Source organism: Callorhinus ursinus, unplaced genomic scaffold, assembly GCF_003265705.2.
Source record: "Callorhinus ursinus isolate GAN/ISIS: 27379988/994484 unplaced genomic scaffold, GSC_fseal_2.0 scaffold2, whole genome shotgun sequence".
NCBI classification, from domain to species: domain Eukaryota; kingdom Metazoa; phylum Chordata; class Mammalia; order Carnivora; family Otariidae; genus Callorhinus; species Callorhinus ursinus.
Window position 1 is genome coordinate 75,302,308 of NW_027397064.1, and position 27,263 is coordinate 75,329,570.

The window sequence follows — 27,263 nt, forward strand, 5'->3', positions numbered from 1 at the left end:
TTTGGTTAGATGTTAAAGTGGCAGCAAGCTAAATATTTTCCAGCAGTTACTATAATGTTTGCTCCAGAGAGATTGTAGTTGCCCTATCCTGCACACAGTGCTAGAACAAGTTAAAGAATTTAATATACTTTTTGAACTATCTTTCTATACCATGCAGATTCCATTTTGTAAATAGTGATATGAGAGGACTTAATCTGTATAAGAAGAGATAAACATTTTGTTATCAAACAGCTCAAATTTTATCAAGTTTTTTCTCTGAATTCTAATGGCTGTTTAAAATTCCTTCACATTAACTCCAATTTTCTTCTCAGAAGTTTTAGAAAATAATCATCTTCCTCATCTACTTGTGTGAAAATCACATTAATTTGTGTTCTTAAGTCCCCTTTTCTTGTTCTCTATCCCCACCTTTTTTGCAAATGTTCCTTAAATCACTTAGCATATTTGCTTTGACCATTGAACATGTCTGAAATTGCGATTCATCCTATAATCCATTGTGTCTTATGATCTCCATTCTCCAGACAGCAGTTATGGCTTAGTTGTGCATGATTGAACAACAAAAAGTGCCAACATCAGAAGAATGAATGTCAGTGGTTTGAAAGAAAATTCTAGAAGTAATGGCATAGCACTCTTAATCAGCTTAGGAATAAAATGATTGTGGTGAGAGAGTAGAAAAAGCAATGAAATGATATGTGTTGAGCCACATACCCAAAGCAGAAATCAAAAGTAGGTATGTGCTATTTCTCAATAAAGTTAATAAGGAAGAAAAAAAAAGGTTACCTTTAAGTATGGACAGAAGATAGTTAAGAACAAGTACTGGTGGTTTGTGGTTTTTAGTTTTTTGTTTTTGTTTTAATGCTGCATTACCAATATTTTTGATAGCAAAGGGGATGAAACTGTGTGGAATATAATGGATGTTGGCAACTGTCGTACACAAAATGGTCTCAATGTGAAGTTTAAGGAACAGCTGAACTATTTTATTTGCCTTTCTTTTTATTCAAAAATGAATTGTGATAAAAATCAGTGTCTTAAGAATATATCTTTCAGAAATGTAGCATAAAGTGTGAGTGTTAAAAAGCATGTGATAGTTCGAAGATGATTTTACTTTTTCTTTTTTAGAGATATTTACAGTGTTTTGTCTTAGATTTGAAGAAATGTGATATAGATCTTCTCTAATCCTCTTTCAAGCATACTTTGTTACTATCTGAATAATCTGGTACTTGGAACTGGACTTAATAACCTTTGATCTCATTCAGTAATTCATAATTCCTTGTAAAATTACTTTTTTTAAACAACCTCTTTATTAAGGTATGATTGACTTATAAAACTGCACATGCTTAATGTGTACAACCAGATGATTTGGGGAATAAATGCATACCTGAGAAACTCACCACCAAGACCACAGACACCTATCACCTCTCAAATTTTCTTCCCACCCTCTTTATTATTATTTTATGTGTATATGTATGGGAACCTTGTAAAACTCTTAACCAGCATTTATTTGAGGCATCATGTTTATTGATGCCTGAGGTTTTACTAGCAACTTTTAGTAGGTTCTTAGTAGTTCTTCTAAGTCCAAGAGTGGACTTATATTCTGTATCAAACTAGTGTCACATAAAACTTTCTCACCCATCTTGTTTTGAGGCATTTGGATTCACATTTTATCCCTGTTAAATTTCACCTTGATTGTTAAATTTTGACTATCATCCAAAACCCATCCTTTGTAGTTTTGACAGCTGCATCTTTACGGCATGTCAGTCTAGAACTTTGTCTAACTTGATATAAATATTCTCTGAATTCAAGTTGTTGAGTCATGATCAGTCCACCTATACAATAGCATCTACTTCATATATTTTAGCTGTAAGGCATAGCTAAGATAAACTATGTTGCACAGAGATTATCTTTTGTGTGTTAGTTACAAAATTACCATTCTTAAGAGAAACGGTCCTATCCTTAAACTTGTGAGATACTTTGTAGAAGAGAGAGATTCTAAAACCTCAGTACTGTTAAATAACTGAAATCTTTTTGTAATTTTTTTCTTTAGAAATCAATGTGGACCGAGCATAAGTCACCTGATGGAAGGACTTACTACTACAATACTGAAACAAAACAGTCTACTTGGGAGAAACCAGATGATCTGAAAACACCTGCTGAGGTAAAAGTTTGAGGCTTTAAAATTAGGGATTGTTAAATAGATTGAGTCATGTTTTTCTTAGGATTTTATAGGTAATTGACTGTTAGAAGGCAGACCAATTTTGTTTACTGATTTTTGCCCCTGCTCAGTAAACCTTACCCGATGGCATCAAATTAAGAAGGATTAAAGAATAAATTGGAAGAGCAAAGGACAAGCGGGGGGAGCGGCAGGGAGAGGGAGAAGCAGGCTCCCCACTGAGCAAGGAACCTGATGCGGGACTTGATCCCAAGATGCTAGGATCATGACCTGAGTCAAAGGGAGACACTTAACCCACTGAGCCACCCAGGCATCCCTAAAATCACATTTTAAACTGTTTTCCCTTTATAGCAAACCTAGGTGATTGCAAATGTCTTCCAGTGAATTCTTAAACATTTCCAGTGAGTTTGGGGTAATGGAGATGGAATTAAATTAAAAATATAAGTATCCTTCTGTTAGAGTGGGAAATTGTCTTTGTGGAAAAAGCCCCTGAAAGTATGTGTATTTTTGTGTTGCAAATTTTATCATTCACAGTATACAGTGTGGAAATTAGATTGAAGGACTAAACTGCGTAAGCTTTATTGCAAATGGTTTAATTAGGAACTCTGGAGTCCTAAGTAAGAGTTGATCTGGCATTTCAAGCCACACTTGAAGATTTTTCCAAGTTGGCAGCGTATCTTTATTTTTCTCCCTCTTAATAAAGGAATTTGAGGATATAAAAATATTTTCCAGGCCACCACACTAAAATGCACAGCAGTACTTGGGATGGGAGGTTGGCATAGACTTAATTTTTTTTTTATCCCAGTACTGATATAGGTAGTTATTTCTTCCTTAAATATCATCACTAAGATACCGTCTAAATAGGAGTTTTCAGTAGCATTCTCATGCCAACCTAACCAGTTTTATATATTAGGTTTTAAATATATCATACTTATTGTTTCCTTACATAAGATAATTCACATAGGTTTAATAAATTATTAGCCATAAAACTGATATCTAAGCATGGGTAAACCAGATTTTGCTTTTTCCCAGTTTTTATGTTTTTCCTACTTTTGTTAGTATTTGAGAAGTCTGTGAAATGCATATGATAAATTTCACCTATGATGGGGGTGTAAATGGCACCAGCAAATAGGATTTGAAATTTACTTAGACCTGGTTTTGAATCTTGCCTCTGCCCCTTAATTAGGTGTATTATCTTAAACAAGTTACTTTCTGTAAGTAACAGTATAAATTTGAAATAATAGTATGGATGTTGCAGTATTATTGCTAAGATTAATATAATATCACCTACTAAGTATTCTATAATTGGTGGCTTATCTTCAAAGCATTTGATTTGTACAGATTGATAATATTTAGTGAAACCGTAATGTGAATGATCAGTGATGCTAAATACATTACTGAGGATTTCTATCTCCCTTTAGCAACTTTTATCTAAATGTCCCTGGAAGGAATACAAATCTGACTCTGGAAAGCCTTACTATTATAATTCTCAAACAAAAGAATCCCGCTGGGCCAAACCTAAAGAACTTGAGGATCTTGAAGGTAACACAGAAAAAAATAATTTTTAATGTTACTTTTTTTAGATATCTATGTCATTCACATTGAAACAATCCTTCATAAATAGGATTGTTCAGACACAGGTCTTATTTTTAAAAAATGATTAGAACATTTTAAATGGTGTAACAGTTTTATGGGCTCTTATTTTCTTGTTGCTCTAGATATCAGTTCTATAGATTTTAAATAGATTTTTATTTGATTTGATTCCACTGAAACTAGGATACCAGAATACCATTGTTGCTGGAAGTCTTATTACAAAATCAAACCTGCATGGTGAGCTGCTTTGATAATTCATTTTCTGTCATTATTTAACATTTTTAAAGTATGTTACTAATGTTCACTAACCATGATTGGATAAATCTGCAGTGAGAAACCTCTAATTAAAAATTCATTAAAGGGTTATATTATAAATGAGCTTGTGACTTTTAAAATTATACTTTGATTTAAAAAAAATTAATTTACCATTGGAAAATTGAATAAGGACATCATGTACAATAATTCTAAATACAACGGTGTGTGTTGGTACATATGTGCAATATGTGACTTAACCCATATAGCAGATAGCAGAGAGCCTTGAGTTCAGTTTAAATTTTTTTATTATCAGACTATACATTTAATGCTGTTATTATTTTAGCACAACATTGCAAAATAGCCTTTATGTTACGGGACAATTAAACAAAATGCCATGCTTTACTTACAGAGGGAGTATTTTTCATTATCCTCAACTGTTCAGAATAACCCTGAGAATCTGGAAATACTACCTAATATGAAACCCAATTCTTCAAAGAGCAGAGATTAGAGTGTGAATTGAAAATTTAGTGCTTTTAGTCTCGCTTCTAATAGAATCTGGTATTATAAATTATCGATTTAGAAGCAGATTTTTAGAAATGGGGCTAATAAAGTAGTCTGCAGTGTGGAATGACATCTGACAGTAAAGAGAATAAAAATTGCCTAAAAGAACAGTGGTCTTAAGTCTACTTACCTTTTTCTTGTGTCACATAATTAGCTTAGATCATCATTGTATCTGAAAAATATATTAATTTATGTTAGTAATGATGACTCCTTTAGTATGTTTTGTCAGACATCCTACACATACTTTCAGAAATGGTTTCCATTAAAGGGGGTTAAGTTTTTAAAATACTTTCATAAAGTTCAGCTTTGTTATCACTTACGTGGACCACCATTCCCTAAAGATGCTGAATATTTTTGTTACCCATAAAGAAAAATTTAATTGGAATAAAAGCTGAAATATTGAATGCAAATCTTTAAAGCTCTTTAAATTTCTACACTAGCATTGGCTAATAATAATATTATAGATAGGTAGATTCCCATTTTATTCATGTAAGAAATATCAAGCTCATTTCTGATATAACCCTACTACAAAACAGTTGGTGTGTATAACTGTCTATCTACCTGTCAATGCTAGTATATTGTGCTGGAATTTCATGATATGAATTTGGTCTCATTTTGAATTTGGTATCTTAGAAAAAAAAATCAGTTAATTTTACCCTTGGGGAAAATACTGTTTTAATCCAGAATTATGCAGATATTTTCAGAGAGTTTTTGCAATAGCCAGCAGCCTTTGGGAAAGGAGCAGTGTGCAGAGAAACTTTCCTAAAAACTGCTATTGTTTAAATTTGTCTTCATTCTTTAATTGCTACCCTGCAACTTTGGAGCACGAATTTGCTCAAGTTTGTTTTTTTGGATGGCAAATTAAATCTTACTGTATGAAACTTCTGTTTATCTCCCTTTAATGTTTGTTTTCAGTGATTGTATTTAAAAACCATGTCATATGTAACTTTGCTTTTTTTTCTTTAATAGCAATGATCAAAGCTGAAGAAAGCAGGTAAGCAATTTTGGGTGTCAGTACAATTTACAAATTTGGTATCTCCTGTATATAGCATTCTTGCTTTAACTATTTGCTTTATAGTATAAATAGTATTTAACATGTTGGGCCTGATGGTTTGATGTCCTTGGAGATTGGGGGCAGGAGAAGGATATTTACTCAAGATATACAAATGACACTTTACTAGACAGTGATTGTTGGAGTTTGGATTGCATCCTTTGAGTTAAGAAGGCTGTGTTGTAGAAAAGTTCAAAATTTGGTTTGATTTAATTTGGGAATGGATGAAGTATATATGTCTTCCTCTATTCAGGTTTCCCTTTTAATATATGAAATGGATAAAATTTAAAGTTCTTATAGAAATTTATGATATAGGCCAAATTTTATGATGTATAATACAGTCTGATAGTAGGGCATTTTGTGAACGAAAACAATTATTGGACTTTTGGAAGTGTAGAGTGTTGCATGAGTCCCTATCCTATATTAACCTGAATGTTTGCTCAGTTAAATCAAAGTAATCCAATGTCATTCTGTGTTTTTCATCTTTTTTAAATGGCTTAATAGTTTGCCACATTGCCTTTCTCCCTTTTAGTTTCTCTTACTCATTTGATTTTATGATAAAAACTAGTATTGTTTGGCTTTCTGATTATTACTTAATGAGATGACCCGGTTTTTGTTGTTTTTTTAATATATAGTAAGCAAGAGGAGTGCACCACAACATCAACAGCCCCGGTTCCTACAACAGAAATTCCAACCACCATGAGCACCATGGCTGCTGCAGAAGCCGCTGCCGCTGTTGTTGCCGCCGCCGCCGCCGCCGCTGCTGCCGCCGCCGCAGCCAATGCCAGTGCTTCCACCTCTGCTTCAAACACTGTCGGTGGAACTGGCCCAGTCGTTCCTGAGCCAGAAGTTACTTCGATTGTTGCTACCGTTGTAGATAACGAGAATACAGTGACAATTTCAACTGAAGAACAAACACAACTTACTAGTACTCCTGCTGTTCAGGAACAGAGTATGGAAGTATCCAGTAATACTGGAGAAGAAACAGCTAAGCAGGAAACTGTAGCTGAGTAAGTTCGGTGACTTGTCTTTTGCACATCAGTACCAGACTTCATTAATGCAAGAAATTGCCAGTTTACATGATGGCCATTGAGTGTTTAAAAGTTTTTTTGTGAATTAGCCCTGCATCGGGCTCCCTGCTCAGCGGGGAGCCTGCTTCTCCTTCTCCCTCTGCTTGCATCTCTGCCTACTTGTGCTCTCTCTGTCAAATAAATAAATAAAATAAAATAAAATAAAAAGAGGGGCACCTGGGTGGCTCAGTTGGTTAAGCAGCTGTTTTCAGCTCAGGTCATGATCCCAGGGGTCCCTGCTCAGCAGGGAGCCTGCTTCTCCTCCCTCTGCCTGCCTCTCTGCCTACTTGTGCTCTCTCTATCTCTCTGTCAAATAAATAAAATATTTTTAAAATTTTTTTGTGAATCAAAACATGAGCCTTTATTAGATAATGAATCATTATCAAGACTGAATTTTGTGAGGTCATGCTCTTAAACTGTTGAAAAACTAATCCTCAGAAGTTTTAGGAAGCAGAATTTAGAGATCGAGGGTGAGGCACAAATTTAAATTGAGGTACCAAGCACTTTAGTAATCAAGATATATCAGTTGTGGTGCTGTAATTTTAAATCAAAAAAAGCCATGATTATTAAAATAACAAAATTTTAAATACAGGATTAGTATTACTTTATTTTACAGACAGTCTCAGATATGACTTAGCACAGCCCTAAAAGGAAGTGCTATAGTTTGATGTTAACAAATAGAAGCAAAAAATAGACAAAAATACTTAGTAGGGTGTAGAAGGAAAATTGTTACTGTAATTAAATTGCTATAGCTTTTTAATATGCCAAAACAGCTGCATCTGTCAGTTTATAGCTCACATGTACTTGTGTTCCCTATCATCTGGTCATATTTCATATGGCTGTGCTTTATATAGATAAAAAAGTAACCTTGAGCCATGCTTCCTGACTTTAATGATGTCCACATATATTTTATTTTTTATTTTTTTAAAAGATTTTATTTATTTGACAGAGGCACAGCAAGAGGGAACACAGGCAGGGGGAGTGGGAGAGGGAGAAGCAGGCGTCCCGCAGAGCAGGGAGCCCGATGCGGGGCTTGATCCCAGGACTCTGGGATCATGACCTGAGCCAAAGGCAGACGCTTAACAACTGAGCCACCCAGGCGCCCCCCCCACATATATTTTAAAAAAACTGTTAACCATGGTGTCAAATTCCAAATATGATCACCCATCTTAATATTTAAGCATATTCATTTCATCTCCCAACTCCTTCTTGTAAATATACTTTTTAGATTTTTTCTTATGTACGTTTCCCAAAGTTGAAAAGAGCTTTATAATTTTTTCTGATGTTTAGAAGTTGAAAAAGGAATCTATATGGTATATTTGAAGGCATAAAAGAGTAACATTTTACTTATATTTTTCTGCCCTTTTTTATTTTTATTTTCTTAAGTTTTATTTTATTAAAGATTTATTTATTTGAGAGAGAGAGCATGCACACTCGTGCAGGAGAGGAGGGTAAAGGGAGAGGGAAAGCAAACTCCCCTCTGAGCCCAGAGCCCAGCATGGAGCTCCATCTCAGGATCCTGAGATCATGACCTAAACCGAAAGCAAGAGTTGGATGCTCAATCAGCTGAGCCACTGACACACTCCTGTTTTATTATTTTAATAATCTCTACACCCACATGGGGCTCCAGCTCATAACCCAAGATCAAGAGTTGCATGCTCTTTGAACTAAACCTGCCAGACATTGTCCTTCTGGCCTTTTTCTGCGCATTTAAAAATACATGCATTATGTGTGTGTATATATATATATATATATATATACACATATATATATACACACACACACACACATACATATATATTAAACCTATATCTGATGTTTTTTACATTATAAAGATACCCCATCATGTTGAATGATGGCATATTATTATTTACTTATACATAAATTTCAGTGTTCTGATAGACATTTAAGCTTTTGGGGATGGTATTTTTTTACATCTTTTTATCCTTTATTTTTTTCTGTAGTAATTTGTTTCTCGTAATTTTAGCAGTGAACAATTATTTCCTGCTTATTTTCTTTCTAGTATTTCCTTAAGTGCCTGAGTCATTATAATCTTTCTATTTTATTTACTGTAGTATAGACCATTTATAGCTGTTAATTTTTGACTGGGCCCTTTATACTCTTTCTGATGATTTTAAATAAATTTCCCAAAGTAAGGTTACTTGACTCAGAGGGTGTGAATATATTTTTTGTGGTTGTTAGTATTTGCTCCAGTATCTTCCCCTAAGTTTTCTGCTTAGTTTTTGTTTTCTGCATTTTTTTTTTCCCTTTATATAGGAAGGGATTAAATGACCTTTTCATAAAGACCCCCAAACTAGTACAGTTCATAATTCTTGGATATGTTAATTCTTTTTGTTTGAGGTCAGTGTTTGGCATACTTTTTTTTGTAAATTATCAGAGTAAATACTTCCAGTTTTGTGGATCATAAATTCTGTCACAATGATGTAGTTCTGCTATGGTAGCACACAATAAGCCATAACAATATATAAACTCATGAGTAAAACTATTTACAGAAACAGGCAATGGGCTAGATTTGGTGCATGAGTTGTAGTATTTCCATCCTGATTTAGATCCTCAGCATCTTTTTTATATTCATGCACACTTGCCCAAATCCTTACTTACAAAGGCACTGAAATGAAGACACTGGGTGAGTTTTATAGACCATTTAAGAGTATTCATTTGTGGACTAGTGGAACTTATGTTTTAGTGTAATTGTTTGTTTTAGAAGCCCTCATGCAAGGTCCTAATAACTGAATGTTTTCAGGAAAAAATTACATTACCTTTATGTCTTTATGTTTAGTTAAGTGTGTAGGATTCATATAGGAGACTTTATTCTAAAATTGTAAAATTTAACCTCAATATCAAACAAATAATGAAAACATTGTTTTTCTAAGTGAGGCAAATGTTTACTTAAATTATAAATACAATGTTTGAATTTCCCTCTAGTTTTACTCCCAAAAAAGAAGAGGAGGAAAGCCAACCAGCAAAGAAAACCTATACTTGGAATACAAAGGAAGAGGCAAAGCAAGCGTTTAAAGAATTATTGAAAGAAAAGGTATTAACGATTTTTATATGACATACAATAATTATCTAATAAATGAAGTTAACTGTTTAATGCAGTCAGTACCTTGATGCCTTTGTTAAAAATAGTAATTTCATAAACTGTTGTAAGCAAAAATGAAATTTGCCTTTTTTGAAGAATATTTTTGTGAAACTGATTTTCATCAAAAAAATTCTTGTGTACAGTACTACACCGCACATTCTACCTCTGTATTTAGTATAATGTTTTTTACTCATAAAAATCGTTTATCTTTTAACTGAAAGTCTTAAGAAAAGTATTCTTGCTCTGTTAAATATCAGTTTAAGTTTTCTTTTTGGTCTATATGTATATTACCCAGGTTTGCCTTGGTTCAATAAGAAATTATTAGATCTCTTTCAAACTTGAGCAAAGGGAAGTGCTTGATGTTTGCAGTGAGTATAATACTTTATTTCCTGGTGTATGACTTTTACAATATTTGCAAAATTTTAATTTTGTCATTAAATGGTTTTCAGCGAGTACCATCTAATGCTTCATGGGAACAAGCTATGAAAATGATCATTAATGATCCACGATACAGGTAACACTTGAAGTTTTTTACTTTTCCAACCCTACAAATTAAAAATTGTGTAAAATAATGTAATTTTTAACTTTCATTGTCTTCTCTTATTTTAGATACCAAGAACAGTTGTTATATGTCAGATATGAACCAAAAAAGCCAAAAAGCTTGTCATACATTGAGTACAGATTTTAAAGTAGAAATTATTTTCTGTAATTGTTTCTTAATTTTTAATATCTTACTGAAATTTTGATTAGTAAATGAAATCTTTTTTTTTTCAAAGCATTGACATTTGATCATCCTGTCTTCATTTACTCTTATATGGTATTTTTTCTATTTAGTGCTTTAGCAAAGTTGAGTGAAAAAAAGCAAGCCTTTAATGCTTACAAAGTCCAGACAGAGAAAGAAGAAAAAGAAGAAGCACGATCAAAATACAAAGAGGCTAAGGAATCCTTTCAGCGTTTTCTTGAAAATCATGAGAAAATGACTTCCACAACCAGATACAAGTAAGATTTTTAGTAATGCATAGTGTATGTTTACTGCACCGTTTCCTTGTCAGACTTTTTGTCAAATGTAGTAACTAATCCAAAGTATATGCTCATTAAAGCTAAATGACTATGAGTGGGGCAGTTTTATAAGGTACAAATCAATAGTTAAATGTGGAATTTAACTTACAGACTTACTGAGTTACTAACTGGGGACTAGAACAGAAGAGGGGTAGACTGAAGGTAATAATTAAAGCCTGACTCCTTTCTATTTAATATAAAAACTGAGGGGCGCCTGAGTGGCTTAGTTGGTTAAGCGTCTGACTCGTGATCTCAGCTCAGGTCTATCAGGGTTTTGAGTTCAGGCCCCACATTGGGCTCCACGTGTGGAGCCTACTTTAAAAAAATATATATATATGTATATATTAATTATATATTATATATTGAAATTTAACATTTTTGCAATAAGTTAAGTTCATTTTCCACATGTACTTTGTTATTTTCCTCAGTTTTCTAGAAAAGCATTAGGGTAAAGATTCTTCATTTCTTTAAATAGTCCTGTTTTATGTATTATCTAAATTTCTGGGCAACTTTTTGAAGTCTATAATTTAGTTCCATGGACAGTTTGTTAGTGTCTATAGCTACCCTAAGAAATAATAGTCTTGACTACAAAACATGGCTCAGTTAGAATTATCCACTCCTTGGGGCGCCTGGGTGGCTCAGTAGGTTAAGCGTCCATCTCTTGGTTTCAGCTCAGGTCATGATCCTCAGGGTCATGAGATGGATTCCCACATCAGGCTCCTGGCTCAGCTGGGAATCTGTTTGGGATTCTCCCTCACCATCTCCCTCTCCCTCTCCCTGCCTCTCTCGCCCTCCTCCTCCTCCTTTCTCTTTCTCTCAAATAAATAAATCTTAAAAAAATTATCCACCCCATCACTAAGGAGGACTGGAAGCCTAAGCTATTTTGTTCTTAATTATCCAAAAGTTTTCCTGTATAATATACTCATGAACTTAGAGTGTTCATTGGGTGGTTTTAGGCTTACCATAAAATTAAAATAGCTGAAAATTAATTTTTATTGAGTAGAGTAACATTTACTTTTTTTACTAGAAAAGCAGAGCAAATGTTTGGAGAGATGGAAGTCTGGAATGCAATATCGGAACGTGATCGTCTTGAAATCTATGAAGATGTTTTATTCTTTCTTTCAAAAAAAGAAAAGGTATTATTCACTCATAGTTGTTAGTATTTATAGATAAAATATTTCTTTATTCTGATTAGGAGTTATAACATGTCCATTTTTGTTGCTTGGTTTATTCAATTTATGTGGTGTAGCAGATCTCTTTATTAGAAGTTAGATTTAAAAATGGATAGCTCCTGTAATAGTAAGTACTGATGTGGATACACTAGGTACAGATTTATCCAACTCTTACTTGAATTGTCATTAATTGGCTGTCTTATGCCCACTTTGAAAGATACTTTTTTTTTAATTCATTAGGTTTTTTAAAATACTCAGTATTTTTGTTTATAATGTATTTAGTTTTCTATACAAGAATGACAGTAATATATAATTGTTACCACTAAAATGAGTTTGCACGATAGTGTTTTAAAATACCTCATCTATTTTATTTTGCAGTAAGTTATATATTATTCAATCTTGAGATGTATAGAATTGTAAGTATTAATGAAAATTTGAACATAACTGAAAGTGGTTGAAGACTGGCATTTGCCTATTGTGTCACTTGTTGACAGTAACCTTAGTTTTAGACTCTGTCTATAATGCATAGTTATAGGAAGAGGGATTTATGGAGTTGTTGGGAAGATACGGTTTCCAGATTCCAGCTTCTTAGAGGTAAAAAAAAAAAAATTGAAGGTAAGCAGTTACCAGGCTAAGAAGTTGGACAAGATCACTGGAAAAGTAGTATTGATATTTAAAATAAACGGGTAACATGAAATTTGGGCATCATTTAGAATGTAAAGAAACTCACTGATAGCAGTTCAAATACCATACTTTCTTTGAACCTCAAAATGTGTATTCATTCTTCTGATTTAGGAGCAAGCAAAGCAGTTACGGAAGAGAAATTGGGAAGCCTTAAAAAACATACTTGACAACATGGCTAATGTAACATACTCTACTACCTGGTCTGAAGCCCAGCAGTATCTGATGGATAATCCAACTTTTGCAGAAGATGAGGAATTACAGAGTAAGAATAAAGACTAAATGGGAGAAAGTTTTTTTTAGAAGTCCAATAGCAAAGAATTCTTACTTTTATTATGAGATCACTAACTGAATGTTACACAATTATTTGTTCATTCCTCTTTTTTTTAATGTTGGGAGGGGCAGAGGGAAAGGGAGAGAAAGATCTTAAGCAGAATCCACACCCAGCCTAATGCAGGGCTCAGTCTCACAATGCTGAGATCTTGACCTGAGCCAAAACCAGAAGTCCGATGCTTAATCCACCTGAGCCACCCAGGCACCCATTGTTTGTCCATTACTAATACAGTTTTTTTTTTGGTTTCCAGATAGAGTCTAATTGAGTTTCATTATTCAGAAAGAAAATATTAACTTTATCAGATAATCCTTAAAATATGTTTGTCATAGAGCACACCTGAAACTGTTTTCTGCCATTTTTGTGTAATTTAGTATGAACTAGATTAATTACCACAATTTTACTCACACTGTCTTCTTGAGGTAATGGCTTTAGAGATTTGCAAACACCAAAAATTGTATTAGCATTATCCTTCGTTAAGCTTACCCCGGTTTTTTTTCTGACTTACCTAGTTGCTTTTTAAATTACAGCTTTGTGGATTACCCCTCTGAATACCATGCTTCATTCAGTAGGTGTGGGGTAGGGCCTAAAATTCTGTCCTGTTAAAAGCTCCTTAGGTAATTCTAATGTTGCTGACAAACTTTACAGTAACAGTTATATTTTCCTTAATTATGTCTTGTGCATGGTCTTTATTTCACCCTCGAATTCAAGCTATCTTTTAATGAGGTTGTTCTGGAATTTTTTTAAAAACATTTCCTATTTAAATGATTACAAGTCATATTTGAGTTTAATTACAAGTATTTTGGAAAGGTGAATTGGAAATTTATAAGGAAGTTAATGTAAATAAACTGCTTTCCTTACTGATAACAGACATTTTAATTTTATTTAACTGGAAAAATCTCTAGACATGGATAAAGAAGATGCATTAATTTGCTTTGAAGAACACATCCGAGCTTTAGAAAAGGAAGAAGAAGAAGAAAAACAGAAGAGTTTGCTGAGAGAAAGGAGACGACAGCGTAAAAATAGAGAATCTTTTCAGGTAACTAAAAAAATCTCTTTTCTAGTTTAATTTCATACTACGGTTAGTGAGCTTCAACAGTGATAGAAACAATTTTGAGACTCCCTCATCCCAGATCATTAACTTAGGCTTTGTGGAGGATCCATACACATTTAACTCAAGGAGAACAGCCATTTTAGGCCAGGGGAACATAAAAGGCTGTAGCAGATTTGATATTTAAGGTGAGCACAGGTAAATCGATTAAGGTTTCACTTGGGGAAGAGGATTAGCATGAGCGAAGACTGAAAAAATATGTATGATGACTCATTAGTTGATTTTTAGTGTCTAGAGAACAGTAGGGAATGATATGGGGTATATAGTTTGGGGATGGGCCATAGTTCTTAAATGCTATACATAGAAGTTGAAATTATATATTCTTTATATAGGTCAGTGGCTCATTTTCACCTCCAGATATCATTTTTATCCTCATTAATAGTAACATGGAGTGTAATGAGTTTTTACATTTCATACTTCACCAGATTGCTCATTTCAGTAATTATATTAATAGCAGTTAGCATTGTTTACTGCTATACATTTTATATTGATAATCACTTAAATTTTTATTATGACCTTCTAAGAGTTGGTACTATTTCTCTTATGTCCATTTATATAAGATAAGGAAATGGACTCAGGCGAAGTGACTTACCCAAATTCAACAACTAAGTAGTGGAGCCAGAATTTGAATCTGTACAGTCTTTTTTTTTTTTTTAAGATTTTATTTATTAAGAGACAGAGAGAGAAAGCATGAGTGGGGTGGGGGGAGAGTGGTAGAGGGAGAGGAAGAAGCAGGCTACCTGCTGAGCAGGGAGCCCCACAGGGGACTCCATCCCAGGACCTGAGGTCGCAGCCTGAGCCGAAGGCAGATACTTAACCAACTGAGCCACCTAGGATCTCTTCCATTAAACACTGTATTAAGATAAATGGTAAATTACAGAGACTTAAGTTTATTTCTCCTTTAATGATAATTATTTGGCGTAGGATAGGGCACATTGCTATTCCCTAAGGCAGTAGTACTCAAAACTTAGTGTGCATCTAAATCATCTAGAGGACTTTTTTTTTTTTTTTTAAGTAATCTCTCTGCCCAATGTGGGGCTCGAACTCAACCCCAAGATTAAGAGTCACATATTCTACCAACTGAGCCAGCCAGTCATCCCACCTAGAGGGCTTTTCAATAAACTCTTACTATATGGGCGCCTGGGTGGCTCAGTTGTTGAGCGTCTGCCTTCAGCTCAGGTCATGATCCCAGGGTCCTGGGATCGAGTCCCACATCGGGCTCCCTGCTCAGCGGGAAGCCTGCTTCTCCCTCTCCCACTCCCCCTTGTGTTCCTGCTCTCACTGTCTCTCTCTGTCAAATAAATAAATAAAATCTTAAAAGAAAAATAAACTCTTACTGTCATGCCAAAAGTCACTAAACAATCTTAAATGCCATAGACAGTAGCATTCCTTTAGTCCTCATTCCATGAAACCTTAACATTTCTTACTCTTACGGGTTCCTTTATTGGTGGTTTGCTATAGGATCATTCAGAGAATTCTTAAAACCACAGATTTCTTGAGCTTCACCCCTAGAATTTGATTCAGTAGGTCTAGGGTGGGTTCTGAGAATTTATATTTCTAGGAAGTTTCTAGGTGATAGTGATGCTTCTGGCCCCTACTTTAGAATTGCCCTAGGCCGTTAGCCTTTTATGCATAATTGGGAATTTGTTGTCCACATTATCACATTTCAGCTTGGAAGAAGTTGAAAGGATAGTTGTGTTTTTTTGTTTTTTTTTTTTTTTTAAGCCAATGATGTACAAGTTTTACTCTACTTCATATTCAGCTGCTGAGAATTTAGTCACATGGCTGCAACTAGATACAAAGGAGGCTGGAAAACCTACATTTTAACTGAGCAGCCTTGTGCCTGGGAGGAAGGGAAGAGCATATTTTAGGTTTTTTTAATATTCCTCTGCAACCATTGAACTTTAAGGGCTCTTATGAAGGTTTTGCAGTGGTTTAAAATAAGGAGACCTATATGATAAAATAGTAATACAATAAAAATAAGGTAATCTGGGTCACAGAAAATAGTATGTATTATGTCAGTGCTGGAGCTGGAAGGGAAATCATGAGGTAAAGTCCACATGGGTCTTTTAGTTAAGCCTAAAATATGGCTATGGTTTCTGATTACTGTTACTGTAACTGGTATCAGCATGTTACTTTGTTTTTGCATTCAAGAATGAAGAGAAGTGGAATTGATAGGTGTATGGTTTTATTCAGGGCATTGATAGCCTGTAAAAATTTATATGCCTCATGTATGATTTTAGTATTAATTTTTAATTTTAGTAATCTTTAATTTTACCCAGTATATCCAAAATATTATTTTAATATGGAATTGGTATTTTTTAAGAGATTTTTTGGTAATCTTCAAAATTGTCACGTATTATATACTTATGATATATCTCAGTTCAGACGAGCCACATTTCATGGACTTAGAAGCTACATTTGACCTGTGTCTACCATATTGAACAGTGCAGGCATAGAAATTTCAGGAGCAGAATTTTGGGCCATAGTTCTTTAGAGACATTTGTTTATAGAAATAAACATCCTAAGGATTTGGGGAAGCAGGAAATACGAAAAATTGTTGAGTACAAAAGTCCCAATATGTTGCCCTGAAAAATTAGCAAATACTGAAAAAGGATAAAGAACAAATTGTAATAAGCATATAAAGATTTAGATTTAGGGTATAAAATTAACATGGAAGAAAGGAAATAGGTTTGTTTGTTTTTAAAGATTTTATTTAATTATTAGAGAGCAAGAGTTGGGGGGAAGGGCAGAGGGAGAAAGAAGCAGACTCTCCGCTGAGCAGGGAGTCTGACGTGCTGCTCAATTCCAGGACCCTGAAATATGACCTGAGCCAACGGCAGATGCTTAACTGACCGAGCCACACAGGCACCCCAGGAAATAGATTTTTAAATCAGATAATGAGGTTGAGTCTTGGTTCTTCAAACTATGTATCACTTCAGTAAAATACATCCTCTTAGAGGCCCCACGTTTATTCATTAAAAAAAAAAAAAAAAAAACCAGCCAGAACACATTGGGAACTGTGTCTAAAAACAAAAAGTGTATTTTACAGGAAACATGTAAACACATTTTTAGCCTCATTATTAGAGATACACCTAATGTTTCTAGTCAACTTGTACAAACTGAAATGATGTTCCATCTTAAGGAACAGTAAACTGAAGCCTGGAAAACAATGTAGTTTTTCAAAGATCTCCTTTTCTCTGAAGTGCAGAAGAGGTTTTTGCCTAAAAGAAGATTTTATTTTCATCAAAGAGCAAGTATTCTTTGTACCTTAAAACATATTTGGGGTACGTTGGTACAAGATTTTCAAATATTGCTGTTTTTAATGTGTTTACATGTTATATTAATATATCTAATGTCCTTAAAGATGACTTTTCAGTATAATGGGTTTTTGTTATTGTTGGGTTTTCCTCCCCAGATATTTTTAGATGAACTGCATGAACATGGACAACTGCATTCTATGTCATCTTGGATGGAATTGTATCCAACAATTAGTTCCGACATTAGATTTACTAATATGCTTGGTCAACCGGGTGAGATTCTTTTCTTCCCAGTTTATAGTTATGATAGTAGTTGGGATGGGCCAGAGAGGAAGGTGGTTATGTTGGGGAATGGAGGGGTGCTTTATTTTGTTTTATAAACAAAAAAGTAATTGCAGCTCTTTGGTTAGAGCTAGCTTTTGACTTCTTTAGTTTTTTCATTAGGATCAACTGCACTTGACCTTTTCAAGTTTTATGTTGAGGATCTTAAAGCACGTTATCATGATGAGAAGAAAATAATAAAAGACATTCTAAAGGTAAACACTACACTTACTATTTACTGTTAATCTGTAGTATATTTTAATTTTATAAGTTGATACTATGTTTATTATTAGTGTTAACAAGATTTCTCTTTCTTAGGATAAAGGATTTGTAGTTGAAGTAAATACGACTTTCGAAGACTTTGTGGCCATAATCAGTTCAACTAAAAGGTCAACCACGTTAGATGCCGGAAATATTAAGTTGGCTTTCAACAGTGTAAGTTATCATCTTTACTATGAAAAACAACTAGCTTTACAAAGTTTGTACTAAACTACTTCAGTACAATTCTTAATATATTCAGCTAAAAGTACTTAAGCTGTAGGCTACTGAAATAAGGGCATATGACTAGGATTTTACTGAGTAGTAAAGTAAAAGAAAATAGTGTATTTAGATAATTGGCTAATGATGAAGTTTCCTTTGCTCAAATTAACTGGTGTTGTAAATTGGCCCATAACTTAGAAATGGTGGGAGAATGCTTAAGAATGAATTACTTCAATTGTACTATTAAAACTGATTAAATATGATTTTCTAAAAGTTACTAGAAAAAGCAGAAGCTCGTGAACGCGAACGAGAAAAAGAGGAGGCTCGAAAAATGAAACGAAAAGAATCTGCATTTAAGAGTATGTTGAAACAAGCTACTCCTCCAATAGAATTGGATGCTGTCTGGGAAGATGTATGTATAATTGTAAATTCTTTCTAATGATCTGTTTCCTTTATAATTGAAGATAAAAATATCTTTAATTCCCTTCCCATTTTATAGCCACAAAAAGAAGCTAAAGTTACTTGTAGAGTATAAATTAAATATACTGAGAATATTTTAAAGTATAACTCAAGTCTGACCCTGCATTTAGGAATATTTATTGAAAATGGTTTGGACTTCAGAGGAAGAGAAATTTAATAGACTTTGAGGGGATGAGGCTGTCATAGTTACTACTTGCTGTTGTGATTCTTTTTAGTCATACCAGTATACTTAGTATTCATGTATTCTTATCTGAATTTTTCAGATCCGGGAGAGATTTGTAAAAGAGCCAGCATTTGAGGACATAACTCTAGAGTCTGAAAGAAAACGAATATTTAAAGATTTTATGCATGTGCTTGAGGTAATTTTAGTATTCTCATAATTAACTCCACTATTTCAAAATAAAAATATAAACAAAAATTGAATTTAGATTGATCAAAGTGTGTTTTTTAAATTATACTGCTTCTCTACAAATGTAATTACCTGAGATGGTTAAGGAAATGATTTTTCTATAGAAACTGCTTCTAAGTAAAAGAAACCAAGCTTGCATGTGAATATAAAGATGTGTTTGTAGAGACAGTTCATATTTATTTCATGTTTTACAATATTTTAGAAATTGAGTTCAGCCTTCTGTAATTGACTGGTAAAATTAAAGAAAACGTAAACAGCTTTTAAAGCACACATTTCAAATATTACACTGTCAGATGTGTTCAGTGCTCATGGAGGTCTGGAAAATAATGGAATAAGTAGGAAGTTTTTGTTAAAATAACTAATGATAAAATTGCAAGTTACTCCATTAGCTGAATAAGGGTATTTTGATGAAGATTTTAGTAGGTACTTGTATGGTATGTAGTAAATGTGCTAAAAAGACTAGTAATTACTGAATAAAAACATTTCGTGCCTATGTGGGGCCAGGCATTGTTCTAACAGTTTTATAAACACTACATATATGAACTTAATCCTCATAACAACCCTGTGACGTTGCAGATGAGCAAACTGAGGCAAAGAGAAGTAATTTGCAGAGAAAGGATTCCAGCCCAGACTGTTTGACTCCAGGGTCAATGCTTTTAACAAGTAATGCTACCCTGCCAGTTCTGGACATAGTGATACTTTACAACACGCTGCAAGCTAGCATATATTTAACATTAGAGTGTTGGTGTGGTGTGGTCATAGGGCACTGCAGGTCACTTAATTGACTGTTCACTATTTCCTTGGATTTCTTGTTAATGAATTTCACTGTCGACAACAGTTTGCTCTGTTAACATGTATCCACAATCACCTTTATTATCTCCTAGCTGCCTCTAGATCTAGTCCTGTTGGCCTCTAAGTCTTTTCAAAGTGTGTTTGAGAGCAGCAGCATCTACGTTACCTGGGAGCTTGTTAATAATTCAGAATCTTAGGCGCCATTGGCAGAAATCCTGCATCAGAATCATTTCAACAAGATTCTCAAGCACTGGAATAGAATGTACATTTAATTGTGAGAAGCTCTAGCTAGTATCTTAACCTTGTCCCCCAGTTCATAATCAAGATTTTCTGGTGACCTGGCTGGGAGTAGTGGTGAGGTCATAAATGGAGCTGAAGATTGTAGCATAGGGAAGGGCCAGTTAATTGGAATAAGTTTTGGGACCCTAGTAATCTGAGTCTTTGAGGTAGAAAAGGACAAAGAATTTAGCATTCAGTGACATAGAGTAAAAGGAGCTTCCCTTCTGAGTCAGATGTTTTATTTCCACTTACTTGTGAACTGAAGCAGAATTATTTTCAAAGCCATAGATAAGTTTGGGGGCAAGGAGCTTTTACTGCAGCATTAATAAATGAATTAAAATCCACAGAGACAACATTCCTTTTCTGATTTCATGTGGTGTTAGACTGTCTTTGAAGGACTTAACATATGACTAGGAAGAGAATGCTCCTTGGGTGGAGAAAAAAAGGATTAGATTTTGCTTTATTCTGAGACCAGCCTTGTTTATCTTAGTTCAAGGATGGCTCTGAGGTAGTTCTTTTTCATGGTGCCAAGCCTAGCTCACTGACCAAAGCCAGATTGATCAGAAAAACGATGTCTGAATGTAGTTTTATTTCATTCGTTTTGAAAGTAGTGTGACTGTTCTACAGATTATAGCTTTCTGGAGTTTATTAATTGTCCCTACTAAAGCATACCATTCTCATTCCTGTAAAGAGTGCTTTCTTTCTTAATACTTTGTTGTTTTTAGATATCGAAATGAGTGGGTATGGGATGGTTAGAAAGGAAAGAACATTTTAACTGCTAATTCTTTGCAGTTTCAAGGAAGTACATCCTAAATGTGCAAAATGAGAGTAAGATTTTTACTCCAATAACTTGTATAGCGTTTAAAAATTCTTTATGATCTGCTTCTATTAGGTAAATGTAAACTTTTGAAATTCTTTTCCTTTTGTGCCTGTAGCATGAATGTCAACATCATCATTCAAAGAACAAGAAACATTCTAAAAAATCGAAAAAACATCACAGGAAACGTTCCCGCTCTAGATCGGTAAGGAAGGTTATTATGGTACCAAAAGTGTGTTGAAATATTTGTTAACATAATTATGAATGAAATTATATGATGTATTATATATAGGGATCAGATTCAGATGATGACGACAGCCATTCAAAGAAAAAAAGACAGCGATCAGAGTCTCGGTCTGCCTCAGAACATTCTTCTAGTGCTGAGTCTGGTAAGCATTTCTTTTAACTTGAATAGAATCATTGGAACTGTGGGGCACCATCGCTTAAGGGTCCAACTCTTGGTCCTGATCTCCCCTGAGATTGAACCCCTGCTCAGCACGAGTCTGCTTGAGATTCTATCCTTCTCCCTCTCCCTCTACACCCCCTCCCCATGCTCTCTCTCTCTCCAAAATAAAACTTTAAAGAAAAAAATCATTGGCACTTGGATGTCCTCAGATTGACTTTTTTTTTCTTTTCATGTTGCTTAGAGAGAAGTTATAAGAAGTCAAAAAAACATAAGAAGAAAAGCAAGAAGAGGAGACATAAATCTGTAAGCAAGCTTAAAATATGTTATACTGCACCTAGGTTTTAGCCCTTAACTTGTTCAGTGGTGATAGAACGCTTTTCTATCTAGTCCTGTGCAGTCTAGCACAGTTCAGGTGGACACCTAAACTCAGGAATTACATAGTTTGTCTTCACTGTAATTGTCCATTAAAATCTTTTATAGTGAGCTTTGAAAACAAACACGTATCAGTGTTAAGATTCCCGCTCTGGCTTTTTAAAGTAATCTTACAGAAAGACCCAAGTGTGTATGTGTTGCTGTTGTGGTGAGAATCACAAGTTTAAACGTTCACCTACTTCTCTACTTTTACTTAGTTCTTCATTTTACATAGGTATCAAGATACCCTAAGGAGCTTTTTCGAAACATAAGTGACTGGCTATTTACTACTTGTTGAATGAGATTTTTTTTTCTTCATGCTACGCACTCAAATTTATACATGTCTATTAAAGGACCATTTATTTAGGCAGTGACATTGCACTTTAAATCCTGCTTTTCAGTGCACCAAGGTGGCTCATTTGGTTGAGCATCCATTCCATACTTGATTTCCGCTCAGGTCATGATCTCAGGGTCGTGAGATTGGGCTCTGCACTCAGTGCATATTAGTCTGCTGAATATTCTCTTTATCCCTCTCCTGTTCACGTGTGCTCTAAATAAATAAAATCTCTTAAAAAAAATCCTGCTTTTAGTTGCAGTTTTGAGGAAAGAATTTATTATATAACGGTCAACCTGTTAGATGATTAAGCTAATCACAGCATTCTCTATAGATATCTGAACAACCCAACAATATTGGGTTGGCAGAAAATGTAATGTTTGTCTACATTTATATAATAGATATAATCCCATCTTGTGTGCTTTCTTCCCTAATTTAGTGAAGCTCTTTTGTGATGGTAATGTATCAGAATGTCATCCTTCCCAAAGGAAAGACCAACTCCCTCCAGTGAATCTTGGAAATGTTACCGAATCCTTGAGGTTAATAATTCAGATTTCACCATAATAGGAACACATGCCCTATAATAATACATGGATGTTTTTAAATCTTACCTATATGGAGATATGAAAAAACATAATGGTACCTTCATCAAAATGCTGATGTTATTTTTTACATAGGACTCTCCAGAGTCAGATGCTGAGCGAGAGAAGGATAAAAAAGAAAAAGACCGAGAAAGTGAAAAAGACAGAACTAGACAAAGATCAGAATCAAAACACAAATCACCTAAGAAAAAGACTGGAAAGGATTCTGTAAGTATTCAGAATTATTTCATACCTGTGTTTTCAAAATACAAAAATGGATATTGTGGTTTGTATGACATTAAATAGACTTTTTGCAGGTTGGCTACCATTTGAAGAAAACAATGAAAATTCAATTAACTGCCTCTCAACACAAAATAGTTTTCTAAGTTGTATATTCCTCAAAAATAAGTCTTCCATGACTATTGTTTTAACCCAGTAAGAAAAAGGATATGGTCTTCTACTTTGTAAGTTGTAAGAAGTACCACTGGACATTTTCTACCTAATTTTAAGGAATATGAGACACAGATCGGGGTTTCTCCAGATGTGCACAGTCGTCAGTACTACTAAATCCAGTTTCAAAAGGTAGCATTCCAGTAACTTTTAGGAGTAATCATTGTGAGGGAAGAGGTAAAGGCAAAGGGATAGGAGGGGGACTACAAAGTTAACATTTTAATACCAAATTACATTAGTCTTTAGTTTCCCATCTGTGTGTGTGTGTGTATGCATGTAAATGACAGCAAAGTAACACAAGCCTTCTTAGCCTTGCCATTCTTCTACAAATACTGTGGACTTAGCAGGAGTAATGCCCCTGAACAGACCCATGGAGAGTTTAAACTGTTTAGATAAGCCCTGGTTCTCCCTCTGGATATTCTGATTCACTTGATATGGAGGGTTTTTTTTAAAAGCTGCCCTGGTGAGTTTGATGCACATCCTTGGTGAAGAATGATTTCCTGAATACTTAATAGCAGCTTAACAGTTTCTTCTTTGTAGTCAGTTAAATGAAATCTCTGAAGGGAAGAATAGATGATCTACTTTTTAAAGGTTGTTTTTCACCAATAATACAATATTTTATTTTTTAAATTTTTTCAGTCTAAGTATTGTCCTCGTAAATTTTAAATGTTTATCCTCATAAATCTTAAATGTTTATCTGAGGATAGTATGCTTAAAGCATAATACTTTTCTGTAATACAAAACACTTAGAAGGCGACCTAGAATCTACAAAATTAGCAAGGAATATAGTGCCTTAGGTAATGAATACCCAACTTCCATTAAATGGAAACAAAATGTTTCATACTCAGTGGTGTAAGAGGAAGGGAAAGAAACCATTGTGTACCATTCTGCCCAGTTTACATATTAACGCAAACTGAAAGTAGTACCATATAAAAGTCTTGTTCTGAGTTCACTATCTCCCCTAGTAAAACCAGGGAGTAGTTAGCAACTCATTAATAGGCTTTTGGAAAAGAGGTCAGTCCTAAACCCTGTGATGAGCTTGTTTCTGTGGAAGACAGTCCATATATTTTGGTTCCTTTTTTTCAAAGGTTCAATACCGCTTAAGCTTTTGAGTACTGACATTAAATGTATTCAATGTCTTTTCAGGGGAATTGGGATACTTCTGGCAGTGAACTGAGTGAAGGGGAATTGGAAAAGCGCAGAAGGACCCTTTTGGAGCAACTGGATGATGATCAATAAATTATACCAAATATATGTTTACAGTATGATTTAAAGTCTAATTCAGACCAGGGACTCTATTTTAAAGTTCAATTGAAATAACACTGGGTTTTAATTATATCACAGGAAAAAAAAGTGCATTTAAGTATTGTTATTGTGGACTTTATAAAAAGCAAAGGAAATTGAAAATAACTTTTGATTCTGTATCAAGAATCATATTTTCATACGGTCATAACTGTCTTTCTGTGACCCTTTCATAGGGCACTGCAGGATGGATTAAAGGTGGCAATTCACTGATAACTGCAGATGTCTCTACTTTGTTCTGAAGTCTAAGTCATGAGGCGATTTGATTTACTTTATAGAAGTTGGATTTTGAAGATATAATGAAAATTTTTTTGATATTTAGTAGTACAAAAAAAGCACCAGCAACTGACAAAACTGCTTTTTTGTGCACTACCCAACTGGTTAAAGCTGATACGATCTTTTATGGTGAACTCAGAAATAGATGTTCTTAACGGAAACCCGGTAGACCCTTAACTATAGTGGTGCTAATGAGCACTACTATAATAAAGCCACCATTATTTTTTATGAAACACCTGAATACATTTTAAAAAAAGGCTGTTGTGAGGGCATTATTTTGAGGTGATGTTTTAAAAGTTAACATCAAATCAAATTGTAAATTAGTTTAAATATATTGCCTTAAGGACCTACTAAAGAATGTGCCACCAAACTTTAAGTGATAGTTGCAATATCCTTGTCTGAAACAGAAATCAATGTTGACTTAAACATTTTCTTTAACAGTTGTTTTTTTTTTTTTTTTTAATCCGATCTTTTCTCTTTTTTTCATTGAGGAAGTCTTTTACCTTCCCTACTCACTGAGAAGTATTGACTTCGTGGTACACATTCTAAAGCATTTCTGATTTGAATATTTTTGTACATTTTTATCAATTATTAAACCTTCTCTTCTAGCGTGTACTAGTATTTATTTCTACTTAAACTACTCAGCTCTAAAATTGTATGATCATTTAAAGATACTAAATCCTTGAAATTTTGCTTCATCTTACCCACATAGCTAGGTTCCTTTCCTTTTTAATATTTAATATTATAAATCAGTACATTTGAGGCCCCTGTAATTTGTTTTTGATCCACAAATTTCCTATAGAAAACTTTAGAGAGGCAATGGTTTGAAGCTAGAATACTCTTTACATGCTAACTTTTGAAAGTTGGTAATGTAATTTATACTATTTTCCTTCAGTGCAGGAGATTTTTTTAATAAGTAAATTTTAGCACATAGTCTTTGGCATTAGATATTTTTTTATTTTGGACACTTCGAGCGATCCTATTTCAAGTTGGGATTTGGAAGAACAAAACCTTCATTTTATTTTTCCTTCACCATTCTAATGAATTTGAGAAGTTCAAATGACCAGGACTGCTCTTTCCCCATCCCTTGCTACTGTTTCAATTAAATCTAGCATCCACTGTTGAAAGCCTCAAAAAAGAGGGGGGGGGGGGCGGGGAGTTATTTCTAAACTTTTCTCTGCCAAGTCATTTTCCTGCTGTGAAAACTGACATGACTGTGGAAAATGAGAATCACTATCTTAGAAGATGTGAAGTAATCAAGTTGCTTACTTGAGGTTAGTCTCATTGTATATTAGAACCAAAAACTATAACAACTTTGGCAATAGGGAGTTGCCTAGATTTAATTTTCAGAGGTCTCATAATGATAGTTAATATTGCTAATCATGTCAAACACTTGACATGGAAGTCAGTGGCAAAATCTTCAAAATGCTTATGATATTGGCAGAAATATTAGTGTGGTGTTTCATAAGAGATTTTAGAATCTGTAAAATTTTGTTTTAATTCCATGAATGATTTTTTTAAGTGCAACTTTAAAGTTTTAATTTTTCTATTTAAATAAAAAGTTATTGATATGTTTTAGCATGTCCTCACAATAGATTTCTGTATTTCTTAGAGATACTGTCTTCACACCTCAAATTCCTACAGTACAAATTCAAGTTTCTCTATAGTTCATCCGTGAAAATTATTTGACCTTAAAACAGAACTGCTGAATAAATGGCAACTCAAAATATAACAGCATTATAAAAGATGTAATTGAAGTGACTATAATCCTTGTCTACCTTTAATGATCCCATGAAGTGGGATTTAGTTACCAAAAGGTACTGTACAGTCTGAAAGCACAGGTGATGGAAAGATTTTGTTACAAGAGTTCTATGTGAATATTTTTAACCTATTAGATTAGGTTTCTAAATTTTCAGTCTGGTAAAAGCTGAAATGTCTTAGAATATTGGTTCTGTTAGAGTTAAACAGAAATGTTCAAAGAGTTTGAACGAATGTGTTCAAACAGGAAAGTGTGTTTATTTTCAGATAAGGGGAAGTTACACGTTTCAGTTAAGCATCAGACTCTTCGGTAAATGTTGAGGGTTTTACTTCCCTCTGTATCTTAGTATTAATGAATTATTGGATTAAATTTACTAATAGATTTATTATCATAATAGTCAAAATCAGAATCTCCAATATTTGATGTTTTTATTTTCTCCCAGTCCAGTAATTCCTGTATGGGAAAATTGAATTTGTATGAAAAGTCAAGTATGATGAATCCTTTGCACTTTCCCAAGTTTATTTAACGTAATGCTTTTAAATAAAAGCAATGGTCCTTTTTTTTTTTTAAACACAGCAAGGCTATTATTTCATTATTACCCAAAGCAGCTTCAAAAATAGATTATTCAGTGTTTTTCAACAATAAAAACTTCACTGTTTATGCCTCCCAGTAAATTTGAAAATGATATGTCACAGCTTGACTTCGCTAATTGGGCCTCATTTTATACAGCTATAAAATAAAAATGGCCTAGA

At 34.0% G+C, this 27,263-nt stretch overlaps 1 protein-coding gene across 9 annotated transcripts in view; it reads left to right on the forward strand.

Annotated features, from left to right (window-relative positions):
* Window positions 1–25,361, forward strand: part of PRPF40A (pre-mRNA processing factor 40 homolog A) — a 55,890-nt gene extending 30,529 nt beyond the window's left edge. For 3 of the 9 annotated variants that reach the window (XM_073884061.1, XM_025855830.2, XM_025855851.2), the window contains 21 exons: window positions 2,042–2,152; window positions 3,589–3,709; window positions 3,944–3,997; window positions 5,546–5,570; window positions 6,263–6,637; window positions 9,644–9,752; window positions 10,250–10,314; window positions 10,635–10,799; window positions 11,887–11,995; window positions 12,827–12,977; window positions 13,949–14,082; window positions 17,573–17,687; window positions 17,847–17,950; window positions 18,054–18,170; window positions 18,490–18,627; window positions 18,959–19,054; window positions 21,111–21,197; window positions 21,285–21,381; window positions 21,640–21,701; window positions 22,821–22,952; window positions 24,321–25,361. In XM_073884061.1, coding sequence (XP_073740162.1) covers window positions 2,042–2,152; window positions 3,589–3,709; window positions 3,944–3,997; window positions 5,546–5,570; window positions 6,263–6,637; window positions 9,644–9,752; window positions 10,250–10,314; window positions 10,635–10,799; window positions 11,887–11,995; window positions 12,827–12,977; window positions 13,949–14,082; window positions 17,573–17,687; window positions 17,847–17,950; window positions 18,054–18,170; window positions 18,490–18,627; window positions 18,959–19,054; window positions 21,111–21,197; window positions 21,285–21,381; window positions 21,640–21,701; window positions 22,821–22,952; window positions 24,321–24,413 — 2,460 coding nt within the window. In that variant the 3' untranslated portion in view covers window positions 24,414–25,361. The remainder of the gene's footprint in view (window positions 1–2,041; window positions 2,153–3,588; window positions 3,710–3,943; window positions 3,998–5,545; window positions 5,571–6,262; window positions 6,638–9,643; window positions 9,753–10,249; window positions 10,315–10,634; window positions 10,800–11,886; window positions 11,996–12,826; window positions 12,978–13,948; window positions 14,083–17,572; window positions 17,688–17,846; window positions 17,951–18,053; window positions 18,171–18,489; window positions 18,628–18,958; window positions 19,055–21,110; window positions 21,198–21,284; window positions 21,382–21,639; window positions 21,702–22,820; window positions 22,953–24,320) is intronic. The other 6 variants (XM_025855860.2, XM_025855837.2, XM_025855845.2 and 3 more) reach the window with 3 other exon arrangements.
* The last annotated feature ends 1,902 nt before the right edge of the window (window positions 25,362–27,263 follow it).